General features: G+C 36.1%; 2 protein-coding genes across 2 annotated transcripts in view; both read left to right on the top strand.

The window, feature by feature from the left end:
- The window catches only part of SHLD1 (shieldin complex subunit 1), a 54641-nt gene extending 51257 nt beyond the window's left edge, over positions 1 to 3384 (top strand). Inside the window, exon 2 of the mRNA XM_056823498.1 lies at positions 2707 to 3384. Coding sequence (XP_056679476.1) covers positions 2707 to 3146 — 440 coding nt within the window. The 3' untranslated portion in view covers positions 3147 to 3384. The remainder of the gene's footprint in view (positions 1 to 2706) is intronic.
- CHGB (chromogranin B) overlaps positions 1 to 14812 on the top strand; it is a 189961-nt gene that overhangs the window by 117617 nt on the left and 57532 nt on the right. The window lies entirely within an intron of this gene.

The following is a 14812-nucleotide window of genomic DNA, read 5'->3' as shown; positions in this document are numbered from 1 at the left end:
TTTTAAGGAGCCTGGGATTGGAAGATAAATTAAAGATAAAAGATTAAGATAAAAAAGTGTTCTATTCATAATCTTTAAGATTACTTATTGAACACTTAAGTTTGGAAAGCCTTTTGCAATATTATCTCATATGTTCCTCATGTGTAATTAGAATTTTGTACCCCAGAACTCCATTTCCCAGAACCCTACTTTTGTCCTTACATTATGGAGATAAACTTTCTGTAACCCCACCCTCTCACTCTCTCTCCTCCTGCTATCCTGATCACAGTTGGGAAAATTTCTCTTTACTCAGGTTCTATATCTTTTACTTCAAGTGATTATTAATAAATCTTATAAAATATAATACTTGGATTTATTGAATATTAAGTTTAATCTTACACTCATAATATTGAGAGGGAGGCTTTATTATTGTTCCCATTTTACAGATAAGAAACTGAAGCAAAAAGCCTAATTGATTGGCCCAGGGTCCCACAGATAGTAAATGTCTTAGACTAGATTTGAACTGAGGTCTTTTGATTACAAGTTCAGCACTGTATCCATTGCACCACTTAATTACCTCTTAATAAATAAATAATCAATGCCTCATATCAAAGCACATAAACATGGAATATAAGTTGCTTAATTAGAAGGGGCAATTTTCTTCTTATCCTTATACCCAGAGCACCAACCATGGAACCTTGCACATAATGATATTTAATAATTTTTTTCTGAATTGTCAATGAATTGAATTTGTTAAGTATTCCTCTCCTCACTTAAACTATTCATTTGTATTTTTTCTTTACCAAGAGGAAATTTGGTAGGGTGGGTAGTACAGTCCTGGTAAAAGATTGATAACAGCACATTGTTCTTTTTCTTTACAAAATTAGAAAGCTTTTATTAAAATGTGATTTGAATTATCATCCATATTTTAAAATTTGTTTAAAATTTGGTAGTTATAGGGCAGCTGTTCTCAAAATTTTGGTCCAAAAGCCCCTTTACATTCTTAAAAATTATTTAATGTCCCAAAGTACCTTTGTGTGGGTTATATCTATCAATATTTACCATTAAATAAATTAAAACAACTGATTTTTCAAGTAAATTTAAAAATCAGTTAAAATTAAATAATACATTTTAAATGTTTATTCACTTTAAACTAACAATAACAAATCCATTTCATGTTAACATAAATAACATATTTTACTAAAATAATTATATTTTCCAAAACAAAAAAAATTTGAAGAGAAAAGAGAAAAGTAGCATTATATTACATATTTTTGCAAATTCCATTAATGTCTGGCTTAATTGAAGACAGCTGCTTCTGCATTCAATCTGTTGTGATATTTTGTTTGAGATGAAGTAAGTAGATGAAGATAATCTGGCACACATTTGGAAAAGAGAGGAGTATTTTAATTGTAAATAATGGCACAATGAATAGAGTACCAGACTAGAAGTCATCGTCCTGAGTTTGAATCTGACCTCAGACCCTTACAAGCTGTGTGACTCTGGGAAAGTCCACTTATTCTGCTTGCCTCAGTTCCTGATCCGTAAAATGAGGTAGAGAAGGAAATGGCAAACCATTCCAGTATTTTTTGTCAAGAAAATCTCAAAAGGAATCATAGGGTCAGACACAACTTAACAACCATAACATTGGTTTAATATTATTATGAAAATAGTTTTGATTTTGTGGGTCTCTTGAAAGAGTCTTAGGGATGTGAAGAAGACTTCAGATCATATTTTGAGAACTGCTAATTAAGAGTAATGTTTAAAATTTTTAAAAACTAGGCATATCAGTAGTTATTTTATCAACCCTTAACTTTTTGAGGACAACTTAACCTGATTCTGATCTAAATTCCAAGCTCAATTAAAAGGCCTTTTAAATATAGTAGAAAAGCATTGGCTATTGTAAACCTCAAAATTTCTTAGACTTATAAATGTTGGAAATTTCACCATTGGGAAATTTCATACTTGAAAAATTTCCTATTGATAGTGGGTCTTGACTATTGGAATGTGAACCCCATTGGCATGGGAGGTTCCTTCTCCTCCTTTCTTAAGATTACTTTAGGACAGAAACCTTTTGCTGAACAATGGAAAGGACTTTGACCTATGCTTAAGCATAGAACAGGAATTTCTTTGAGTCATGATTGATTTTAGAATTGATACAATGGAGATACTTGGAATCAATCTCCACCCTATTCAATCCTGTTAGGACTGAGTAAGGGCTGCAGCCTAGATCAAAATTTAATTATTTGAGGTTTACACTCTGGAGTCAGAAGACCTAAGTTCAAATCCTGCCTTCAATACCCCTACATGTATGACCTTGGACAAACCAACTGGGACATCAGTTACCTCATCTTTAAAGTGAAAGGGATGGGCTGACTGGCCTTTGTGGATCCTACTGGCTCTCAATAGAAGATCCTATGAACTTGAGAGAGTCTATCTAATGTAGACTGTTGAATAAGGACTTGGGACAATTGATAGAGCACTGGGATGGGAGCCAGGAAGACCTAAGTTCAAATCTGGCCACAGACATTTACTAGTTATACAACCTTGGATTAGTCACTTAAACTCTGCCTCAGTTTCCTCAACTATGAAACTCATATCAGCAACATAATATGAAGAAAAGGAGTGAATGAGAAAGCTTGTGAATTAGTGGCATAATCTGATTTTAATTTACTCACTAATATTTTTAAATGTAAAATAAGCATTGAAATGTGTTTTATTTTTTAGAAGCCAGCAACTTGAATTCAGAACAGAATGATGCTGGGACCAGTGAGGACTTTTGGCTTAACCATTCCATGGCAAACCAGCCAGAGCCCGTGAAAGATGATGGACTTAGAAAATCTCTTGATCATTTCTATGAAGTATATGGTCAGGCACTACCCCCTCCAGAGGACGCACTCTCTACAGCAGTATCTCGTCGCCTTTCTCAGAAAATCACAGAGCTCAGCAGCCAAGAGAGTCAAAAGTATGCCCTCCACAGTTTTCAGATGGCCCAAGTGATCTTAAACCGGGACGGATATTCTGTTATACAAAGTCACTGTAAAGATGTTCACTTCTATCCCCTGGAAGAAGGAAATGCATCTCAGGACACACAAAAACCAACGCCAGGACTTTCGACAGATGTCATTAGTTTCCTCTTAAAGGAGAGTAAAACAAAACAAGCATAATTCATGTAGGTTAAGGAGCTGGACTGGACATACAATTTGTTGTTAGTAGCTGATTTAAGTGGCCTGACAGGAGATGTGAAAGCAGATGGGAAATAGTGTTTCTATGAAAATGAATCTGCAGAGTCAGGTGCAGTATGCCATTCAATGAAATGAAGCTGAAATAAAGAATTTTGAACTAAATGAAATAAAGAATATATGAACTAAAAGAATGCAAATAAAGAGCTAAATCAGAATAGAACCCCAGCATATCTCAATTATGTATACTTCCCTCAAGAGTCATTAGAGTTTGATGTTCTAAAAAATGTGTGATTTTATAGATTAACAATTACATTTTTATTTTCTTCTGTCATATTGCAAATGAAAAAGGAGAGAACGAAGGAAATTCCGATTGTCAGCATGTATATGTGTATGTATGCTGAATACATAGCATACAGTAGGCCCTTGCTTTATCAGTCAACCACTCTCCAGTTGAAAGGGAAGAGAAAGACTGCTAAGATGGTAGCATCCTCTCTTTTATTATCGTTTTCATTTTTTGTCAGATGATTAATCTCAGACCAAAGCCTTCGGTCATTCTGGGAACCATTAGAGAAGTCCTTAACAATCTCCTTGGGTCTCCTGAGGCTAGCTAGCTGATCTTCCCTCAAGCTGCCATAAGGTCTCTACCCAAATGGCCGCCCAGTGGGATGTTCCTGTAACCTTTTCGGAGGCCAGGTGCGAGGCGTCCGTGGAGCTCCTCTCCAGCAGAGTGGAGGAATACATCTCCTCTGAGCCTTTTTAAACAGATGATCTCCATTTGTACTTGGCAAGTGCTTCAGGGTGTGTGCATCGCCGGCTTAACAAGTGAAATGTCATTTCAGTAAGCCTTGATATATTTACAGAATACACCGTAACGGTATTTAGAAACTTTTTATTTCTTGCCAGAACAAATTCTGTTGACAGAAAGCATTATATCATTTATCATGAGCAAAGATCCTGATAGACTCGTGTAGTTAGGAAGCAAGACTACGGCGTTTAGAAGATCTAGGTAGGGGCAGCCAGGTGACTCGGTGAATGAGCACAAGGCCTGGAGATGGGAGGTCCTGGGTTAAAATCTGACCCCAGACACCTTCTAGCTGTGTGATCCTGGACAAGTCACTCAACTCCACTCCCCTAACCGCATTGCTCTTCTTCCTTAGAACCAATAGTTGGTATGAATTCTAAAACAGAAGGTAAGGGTTTAAAAAAAATCTACATCAACCCAGAAGCTTGCAAAAAGCTCATTTTGTAAGTATCCAAGCATCATGTAAATACAGTTTTTAAAAGCCAGAAAACTGATCAAAGAATCAAAAAATATGATAGTTAGATGGAAACTCAGAACACATTTATTCCAACCCTTCAACCAGAAAGAACCCCACCACCACCTAGATAAGTGGTCATTTAGCCTTTGCCTGAAGACCTCCAATGTAAGGAAACCTAGGAAGGCAGCCCATTCAGTCTGGGGATAGTCCTGCCATCACGCTTCATTTCCCTTTTAGTAGCTGAAATGACTAGCCTGTGCTCTGGGGAGGTAAAACAGCACATCTAATTATTCTGACACTTGACAGCCCTTCACAAATTTGTAAACAGCTTCTCATGTCCATCCACATCTTTCCTTCTCCAGGCAAAACATCACCATTTCCTTCAGCTTGTTTAAAAACGAAAAAGACTGAAGTTTCTTTGCCATCTTCTTTACATCATCCATCTTACTGATAACTTTTCTCCAAGCTGTGGGAACTGGAAATGATTCCAAATATGGTCTGACCAGAGCAGAGTATGGCAGAACCATAGTCTTCCTCCAGGACATAATGCCCATTCTTAATGCAACCAAAGATGAGATTGCCTTTTTTGTATATTATGCATATGGGGTATATGTATATTTTATGTAGGTGCAGAAAGATAAAGAAAAATTGTGTAGTATTTATATGGTGCTTTATGGTTTGCAAAATGCTTGATGCATATCTTGATTTGGTTCTCCCAACAACCTTAAGGTGCTGTTGTTTCCCATTTACACATGAGAAAACTGATGCTCTGAGAAGACAAGTGACCTGCTTAGCATCGCTAATCTAGTAAATGTCTAAGGCAGGATTCAAACTGAGGTCTTCTTCACCCCTATCTACTATCTACTGCACCACCCAGCTGCTGTTGATTCATATTGAGCTTGTCATCCACCAAAATCTCCAGATCTTTTTTAGACAAACTTCTATGAAGGGATGATGATGCTATAGGTAGAGAGCTGAACGTGAAGTCAAGAAGATTCAGATTCAAATCTTGCCTTTTATCCTTTAAAAGACGTGTGACTCTTTGCAAATAACCTCTATGATCCTCAGTTTTATCATCAGTAAATCTTGGATAGCAATGCCCATAGTATCTGGGGCAGCTAGGCAGCACAGGGGATAGAGTCCTGGGCTTGGAATAAGGATAACTCATCTTCATGAGTTCAAATCCAGTCTCGGGTTCTTACTAGCAAATAAATGCTACTCAAATCAATTGACCTTGTTTACCTCAGTTTCCTCATTTGTAAAATGAGTTAGAGAAGGAAATGGCAAGCTATTCCAGTATCTTTGCCAAGAAAACCCCAAATGGTGTCATAGAGAGTCATACAGATAGGATTGAAAATAACTAAGCAACAACAGTATCTATAATCCCAGAATTGTAAACATTAGATGAGCTCATGAATATAAAATATTCTGCAAATTTTATATGCCATATAAATGACAGTTATCATTATTAACCATTCCTTCTCTATCCTGTCTTTGTGACATTGGATTTCTTTAAACCCAAGAATAAGGTTTCATTCTTATCCCTATTCAATTTTGCTTTATTTGACTAAGGTTCTAGCACTCACCAAGGTTGTTTTGGATCTTGACTTTCATCTTCTCTGTCAGCTCTAGTCTAGTCACACAATCTACATGGCTTTCCAGATCATTGATGAAATGGTTAAAATACACAAGGCTGAGTACAAATCCATTGGACAATCCAATGAAGACTTCCTTCCAAATTGATATCAAACCATTAATGTCTGCAATTTGGGTCTAACCAGTCAATCTTCTTACTTTTGGCTAGCTCACATCCCTATATCATTACTTTAAGAATAGCCTGAGAGATTTTATCAAAAATTTTTTTAAGTTTAGATCAGCTATATTTTTATAAAAGTGTGTATTGACATAGATACATTATATATATATATATATATATATATATATATATATATATATATATACACACACATAGGTGTGCATGCACAAAGAGAGAGAAGTGTGCAAGAGATGCTCTGGAATTAAAAATTACAAAATTTAGCAACTGACTTGATTGATGGGATCAGAGAGAGGGAAGAATCAAGAATGAAATCAACCATGTGAGTCTGGAAGACTGAGATGATGCTGGTGCCTTTGATACCACCATCTTTTAGAAGAAAGATGGGTTTTGAGAGAAATACAATGTGTTCTGTTTTAGACAGTGTGTTGAGTTGAAAATGCCTATAGGACTTGGATAGTATCCAATGAGTCATACATAATATGGTGTTGGAATTCAGGAGAAAGACAGATATATGGGAATTATCTTCATAGAGCTCGTAGACTCATAGAGCTGATGAGATCAGGGTTACCAAAAAAGACACTAGAGAATGGGGGCAGCTAGGTAGCTTAGTAGTTAGAGAGACCGGCCCAGAGATACAGGAAGTCCTGGTTTCAAATCTGGCCTTAGACATTTCATAACTGAATTACCCTGAGCAAGTCACTTAACCCCAATTGCCTAGTTGCCTAGCCCTTACTGTTGTTCTGCCTTGGAACTGATATTTCATATCAATTCTAAGACAGAAAGTAAAGTATTTAGAAAATACTATGGAATTAAAAGAAATGACCTAGGACAGAGCCTTGGGGTACAACCACACTTAGGGTATCTTATATGACTTATGAGCAATAGGACACTATAGAACAACTGAACAGGTAGGAGGACAAGCAGAGTTAGTGTTACAAAAATAGAGAGGAGAGACTCTCCAGGAGAGGAGAAAAATGCAATGAAACAGCAGTGCTGCAGAGAAGTCAAGAAGGATTAGAACTGAAAAAGGACCATCAGATTTGGCAATTGAGAGATCAGTGATAAGTTTGTAAAGAGCAATTTCAGAGGAGTGATGAGTTTACAAGCCAGATTGCAAAGGAGTGAGAAGTGAATAAGAGAAGAAATAAATGTAGAAAAAATAAATTGGCTTTTCTAGGCTTTTGGCAATGAAAGGGAGGAGAGTTCTGGGATAATAGCTTAAGAGAATGAGAAGTTTTAGTGTGAAATGTTTAAGAATGTGGTATATACTCACCATAAACGACTTAGGGGAATATGGGAAAGTTTACCTCTAAGACTTATGAACTAAGGGAAGATTTTGTGACCAAACAAGACATAGAGAACATTATGAAAAATAAAATGTATCATTTTGATTATATTACATTAAAAAGGGTTTGTGCAAACAAAACAAATACAACCAAGAAGGGAAATGGCAAATAGAGAACTGAGTCAAATGTATAAGAATACAAAGTATTCATCAATTTAAAAATGGTCAAAGCATATGAATAGGCAGTTCTCAGAGGAAGAAATTAAAACAATTTATGCTCCAATTGATTAGAAAATGCAAATTAAAAACAACTCCGAGATACTCCTTCATATCTATAAGATTGGTTAACACAGCCTAAAAGGAAAATGATAAATGTTGGAGGGGATGTAGGAAAACTGGGACACTGATATATTGCACTATTGGTGGGACTCTGAACTGAATCAATCATTCTGAAGAGCAATCTGGAACCATGGTCAAAGAGCTATAAAATTATGCATACCCTTTGACGATGGCACTACTACATCTGTATCCCAAAGAACTCAGAGATAGGGAAAAGGACTTATCTGTACAAAAATATTTTTAGCCACTCTTTTTGTGGTGGCAAAGAATTGGAAAGTGAGGGGTTATCCATCCCTTGGGAAATGGATAAATAATTTGAGATATGATCTTATTGGAATACTGTTACACCACAAAAAATGACAAATAATAAATTCAGAAAAACCTGGAAATATTTACACAAACTGATGCAAAGTGAAGTTTGCAGAACCAGAACAATGTATACAGTAGCAGAAATATACAATGATCAACTGTGAAGGACTAAACCATTATCAGCAAAACAAATTCCCAAGGTATCTATGGACCCATGATTTAAAAAAAAAAATGCTCCAAATTTCTAATGGAGAAACTAGGAGAATTGAAGGAAGAAATAGACAGTAAAACCATATTAGTGGGAGACTTAAACCAACCATTATCAAATTTAGATAAATCAAATCAAAAAATAAATAAGAAAGAGGTAAAAGAAGTGAATGAAATCTTAGAAAAATTAGAATTAATAGACATATGGAGAAAAATAAATAGGGATAAAAAGGAATACACCTTCTTCTCAGCACCACATGGCACATTCACAAAAATTGACCATACATTAGGTCACAGAAACATAGCACACAAATGCAAAAAAGCAGAAATAATGAATGCAGCCTTCTCAGATCACAAGGCAATAAAAATAATGATTAGTAATGGTACATGGAAAACCAAATCTAAAACCAATTGGAAATTAAACAATATGATACTCCAAAACCGTTTAGTTAAAGAAGAAATCATAGAAACAATAATTTCATCGAGGAAAATGACAATGGCGAAACATCCTTTCAAACCTTTTGGGATGCAGCCAAAGCGGTAATCAGAGGTAAATTCATATCCCTGAATGCTTATATTAACAAACAAGGGAGAGCAGAGATCAATCAATTGGAAATGCAATTGAAAAAACTCGAAAGCGATCAAATTAAAAACCCCCAGCAGAAAACCAAATTAGAAATCCTAAAAATTAAGGGAGAAATTAATAAAATCAAAAGTGATAGAACTATTGATTTAATAAATAAGACAAGAAGCTGGTACTTTGAAAAAACAAACAAAATAGACAAAGTACTGGTCAATCTAATTAAAAAAAGGAAGGAAGAAAAGCAAATTCACAGCATTAAAGATGAAAAGGGGGACAGCACCTCCGATGAAGATGAAATTAAGGCAATCATTAGAAATTACTTTGCCCAATTATATGGCAATAAATACACCAATTTAGGAGAAATGGATGAATATATACAAAAATACAAACTGCCTAGACTAACAGAAGAGGAAATAGAATTCTTAAATAATCCCATATCAGAAATTGAAATCCATCAAGCCATCAAAGAACTTCCTAAGAAAAAATCCCCAGGGCCTGATGGATTCACCAGTGAATTCTATCAAACATTCAGAGAACAGTTAATCCCAATACTATACAAACTATTTGACATAATAAGCAAAGAGGGAGTTCTACCAAACTCCTTTTACGACACAAACATGGTACTGATTCCAAAACCAGGCAGGTCAAAAACAGAGAAAGAAAACTATAGGCCAATCTCCCTAATGAATATAGATGCAAAAATTTTAAATAGGATACTAGCAAAAAGACTCCAGCAAGTGATCAGAAGGATCATTCACCATGATCAAGTAGGATTCATACCAGGGATGCAGGGCTGGTTCAACATTAGGAAAACCATCCACATAATTGACCACATCAACAAGCAAACTAGCAAGAACCACATGATTATCTCAATAGATGCAGAAAAAGCCTTTGATAAAATACAACACCCATTCCTATTAAAAACACTAGAAAGCATAGGAATAGAAGGGTCATTCCTAAAAATAATAAACAGTATATATCTAAAACCAACAGCTAATATCATCTGCAATGGGGATAAACTAGATGCATTCCCAATAAGATCAGGAGTGAAACAAGGATGCCCATTATCACCTCTACTATTTGACATTGTACTAGAAACACTAGCAGTAGCAATTAGAGAAGATAAAGGAATTGAAGGCATCAAAATAGGCAAGGAGGAGACCAAGTTATCACTCTTTGCGGATGACATGATGGTCTACTTAAAGAATCCTAGAGATTCAACCAAAAAGCTAATTGAAATAATCAACAACTTTAGCAAAGTTGCAGGATACAAAATAAACCCACATAAATTATCAGCTTTTCTATATATCTCCAACACAGCTCAGCAGCAAGAACTAGAAAGAGAAATCCCATTCAAAATCACCTTAGACAAAATAAAATACCTAGGAATCTATCTCCCAAGACAAACACAGGAACTATATGAACACAACTACAAAACACTCGCCACACAACTAAAACTAGACTTGAACAAATGGAAAAACATTAACTGCTCATGGATAGGACGAGCCAATATAATAAAAATGATCATCCTACCCAAACTTATTTATCTATTTAGTGCCATACCCATTGAACTACCAAAATACTTCTTCACTGATTTAGAAAAAACCATAACAAAGTTCATTTGGAAGAACAAAAGATCAAGGATATCCAGGGAAATAATGAAAAAAAACACATATGATGGGGGCCTTGCAGTCCCAGACCTTAAACTATATTACAAAGCAGCAGTCATCAAAACAATTTGGTACTGGCTAAGAGACAGAAAGGAGGGTCAGTGGAATAGACTGGGGGAAAGCGACCTCAGCAAGACAGTATATGATAAACCCAAAGATCCCAGCTTTTGGGACAAAAATCCACTATTCGATAAAAACTGCTGGGAAAACTGGAAGGCAGTGTGGGAGAGACTAGGAATAGATCAACACCTCACACCCTACACCAAGATAAATTCAAAATGGGTGAGTGACTTAAACATAAAGAAGGAAACCATAAGTAAATTGGGTAAACACAGAATAGTATACATGTCAGACCTTTGGGAGGGGAAAGGCTTTAAAACCAAGCAAGATATAGAAAGAATCACAAAATGTAAAATAAATAATTTTGACTACATCAAACTAAAAAGCTTTTGTACAAACAAAACCAATGTAAATAAAATCAGAAGGGAAACAACAAATTGGGAAAAAATCTTCATAGAAACCTCTGACAAAGGTTTAATTACTCATATTTATAAAGAGCTTAATCAATTGTACAAAAAATCAAGCCATTCTCCAATTGATAAATGGGCAAGGGACATGGATAGGCAGTTCTCAGATAAAGAAATCAAAACTATTAATAAGCACATGAAGAAGTGTTCTACATCTCTTATAATCAGAGAGATGCAAATCAAAACAACTGTGAGGTATCACCTCACACCTAGCAGATTGGCTAACATAACAGCAAAGGAAAGTAATGAATGCTGGAGGGGATGTGGCAAAGTAGGGACATTAATTCATTGCTGGTGGAGTTGTGAACTGATCCAACCATTTTGGAGGGCAATTTGGAACTATGCCCAAAGGGCGACAAAAGAATATCTACCCTTTGACCCAGCCATAGCACTGCTGGGTCTGTACCCCAAAGAGATAATGGACACAAAGACTTGTACAAAAATATTCATAGCTGCGCTCTTTGTGGTGGCCCAAAACTGGAAAACGAGGGGATGCCCATCAATTGGAGAATGGCTGAACAAACTGTGGTATATGTTGGTGATGGAATACTATTGTGCTAAAAGGAATAATAAAGTGGAGAAGTTCCATGGAGACTGGAACAACCTCCAGGAAGTGATGCAGAGCGAGAGGAGCAGAACCAGGAGAACATTGTACACAGAGACTGATACATTGTGGTACAATCGAAGGTGATGGACTTCTCCATTAGTGGCGGTGTAATGTCCCTGAACAACTTGCAGGGATCCAGGAGAAAAAAACACCATTCATAAGCAAAGGATAAACTATGGGAGTGGAAACACTGAGAAAAAGCAACTGCCTGAATACAGAGGTTGAGGGGACATGACAGAGGATAGACTCTAAATGAACACTCTAATGCAAATACTATCAACAAAGCAATGGGTTCAAATCAAGAAAACATCTAATGCCCAGTGGACTTACCCGTCGGCTATGGGGGGTGGGGGGGAGGAAAAGAAAATGATCTATGTCTTTAACGAATAATGCTTGGAAATGATCAAATAAAATATATTAAAATAAAAAAAAAACTTACAAACAATAAAAAAAAATGCTGTCCACAGCCAAACCATCTGCCTTAGAATTGATACTAAGTATAGGTTCCAGAGAAGAGAGGAAAAGGCTAAGCAACTGACGGTAAGTGACTTGCCCAGGGTCCCAAATCTAAGAAGTGTCTGAGGTTAGATTTGAACCCAGAACCTCCCATGTCCAAGTCTGACCTTCTATCCACCATCACCTATCTTCCCTGCCAATATAATCTTAAACAAACCTTTGTTGTTACCTTTGTCTTTCTTTATCAAATTCAGCATATTCTTAACTTTTGTCCTGTTCTAACAGGGCTCTATATATTGCCATGATTTTGTAGTCATCCTATCTTATCTGTTCTAGCTTTGATCTTCTGGACATGTGTTTATAAAATCTATTTCTATTTTATTTATTAAATTATTTATTAATTGATATTAATTTTAAAATTAAATATATAGAATAATTTTCCTTTGCATTCACCTATCCTTTTCTCTTCATTGGAATTGTTTGTAATTGACTCTTCAAACCCCAGAAGATTATTGATTTCCTTTTATAGGTGAGGAAACTGAGACTAAAAGAAACCAAGTAACTTGCCCTGAATCACACAGCTAGTAAATGTCAAGAGACAAGATTTGAACTCAGGTTAGAGAGGATTTTTATCCTCTCTAGGCTGGTGTGCCTATAGAATTTTAGACCATAGGATCCTACATAGCCTCTAATCTCTTTCTAATCTGCTCTCCCAAAAGCTAGGATGAATGTAATAGCATGCCATCGCTCAATTAATCAATATTTATTAAGTACCTACTAGGTGCCAAGTACTCTGCTGGTTTATCTTTCCCTATCATAAAAATAAAAAAGAATGGGTGTGTCGCTCTCTCCTAAAGTCCCCATCGTTTACAGCCTAGTAGCCATTTCCTCTGGACTGATAACAATCAGACTCAGAATAGAACTTCTTGTTGGTTTCTTGACCTTTTGAAGGAAGAAATTATCATCATAGCAAATCAAGAAATGATTAGAAGAAAAGAGAAGATTACTTTTGGCAGAGAAGGTGAATTCCAACAAAAACTGGGAAGTCAAACTCTGTCCCTATAAGCAGGAAGGATATACAATTGAGGTGCTTAAACAGGGCAGAGGACTGGTTTAAAGAAGGGACTTATAAATGAAAAACTCTGAATTCTGAGAAAATCCAGAGCTTCCAAGCAATTCAATTCAACCCACCAAACATTTCTTTTTCATTGCCTGCCACTGTGCTAAGTGCTGAGGTGAGATGGGCAAATGAGACAAAGGTGCCTTTGAGGAATTTATAGTCTTCTGGGGACAGAGATATGTGACATGTACAGAGATAAATACAAAGTAGTTAGAAAATTATTTCAAGAAGGAAAGGACACAGACAAGTTAATACAACACCATTTGAAGTAAATCTAAACGGAAAGAATGAATATACCTTTCAATGAAAAAAAAAAGATATGCAAAAGAGGATTCCTGAAATAGCTTCCTATTGGCAGGAGAATCTGCTGTCCCTCTTTATTTCCACTATTAAAAGCTTTGTTGTTATTCAATCATGTCTGACTCTTCATGACCCTATTTGGGTTTGTTTGTTTTTTTTTTTTTTGGCAAAGATGGGTTTTCCATTTCCTTCTCCAACTCATTTTACAGATGAGGAAAGTAAGGCACAAAAGGTTAAGTGACTTGCCCACGATCACACAACTAGTAAGTGTCTGAGATCCCATTTGAATTCAGGTCTTCCTGATTCCAGACTCAGTCCTCTATCCACTAGGCCACTTAGCTGCCCCCATTAAAATCTTGGGCTTGTAAAATGATAGGAAAACTTCTGAAGTTTGTCATAAAAATCTCAATTTAAAATTATTTAAAGTCCTACCTGTGGTACAATAATATGAAGAGTATACTTTTCAATGACTGAAGTCCTAAAGATTATTTTCCTGCCTTGGGTAATGAACAAGACCAAATTGATGACTTTTTAAATCTGATTTTCCCAGATTTTTGACAAGTACACCAACTCTTTGAATTGATTTAGTAAGCAATAACTTTCTGCTCTATGGTGAGATTTCCGTATCAGAAATGTTGTAATCATTATTAATCATGGAGCTGTAAGTGCCAGGCGCCTAGTAAAATATCTTAATAACATTAAATCCTGCCCAGATAATTTGGAAATCTAAAAGCCAAAATTGCCTCAGGTGATAGAGAGAGTAGGGTGTGTTTACTTGTATCTGAGTGTTAGTAATAGGTTAATAGGAGAGAGAGACCTGGATCCGGACATCTTTCTCTTTAATTTGAACTTTAGTGAGGATAGATTTAACACTGCCCATTTGTCCAGAAAAAGCTTTAATAGCCATGGAAGCAAAGGTCTTGTTCCCCTAGCTTTGGGCAATGTTGCCTGATTCAGCTTTGCAGACAGGTTCATCATGATCTCATCAACCTATTACCAGCCGGTACCTATCAGCATCCTAGAGATAATGAGTTTGATGGTAGGAGATTTTGTTCCAGCACAAGATGGACCTTAGGAGTTATTAACTCTCACACCTTTAATTTTAGAGGAAATCCAGGCATCGAGACATAAACTGACTTGACAAATGTCCTACAGATGACGAGTACAAGAGGCATGATTCACATTTAAGTGCAACTTCAATTGAGTTGG

The sequence above is a fragment of the Monodelphis domestica genome, chromosome 1 (assembly GCF_027887165.1).
Source record: "Monodelphis domestica isolate mMonDom1 chromosome 1, mMonDom1.pri, whole genome shotgun sequence".
Classification (NCBI taxonomy): domain Eukaryota; kingdom Metazoa; phylum Chordata; class Mammalia; order Didelphimorphia; family Didelphidae; genus Monodelphis; species Monodelphis domestica.
The sequence above is the reverse complement of the archived record's forward strand: the minus strand, read 5'-3'. Positions and strand labels throughout refer to the sequence as shown.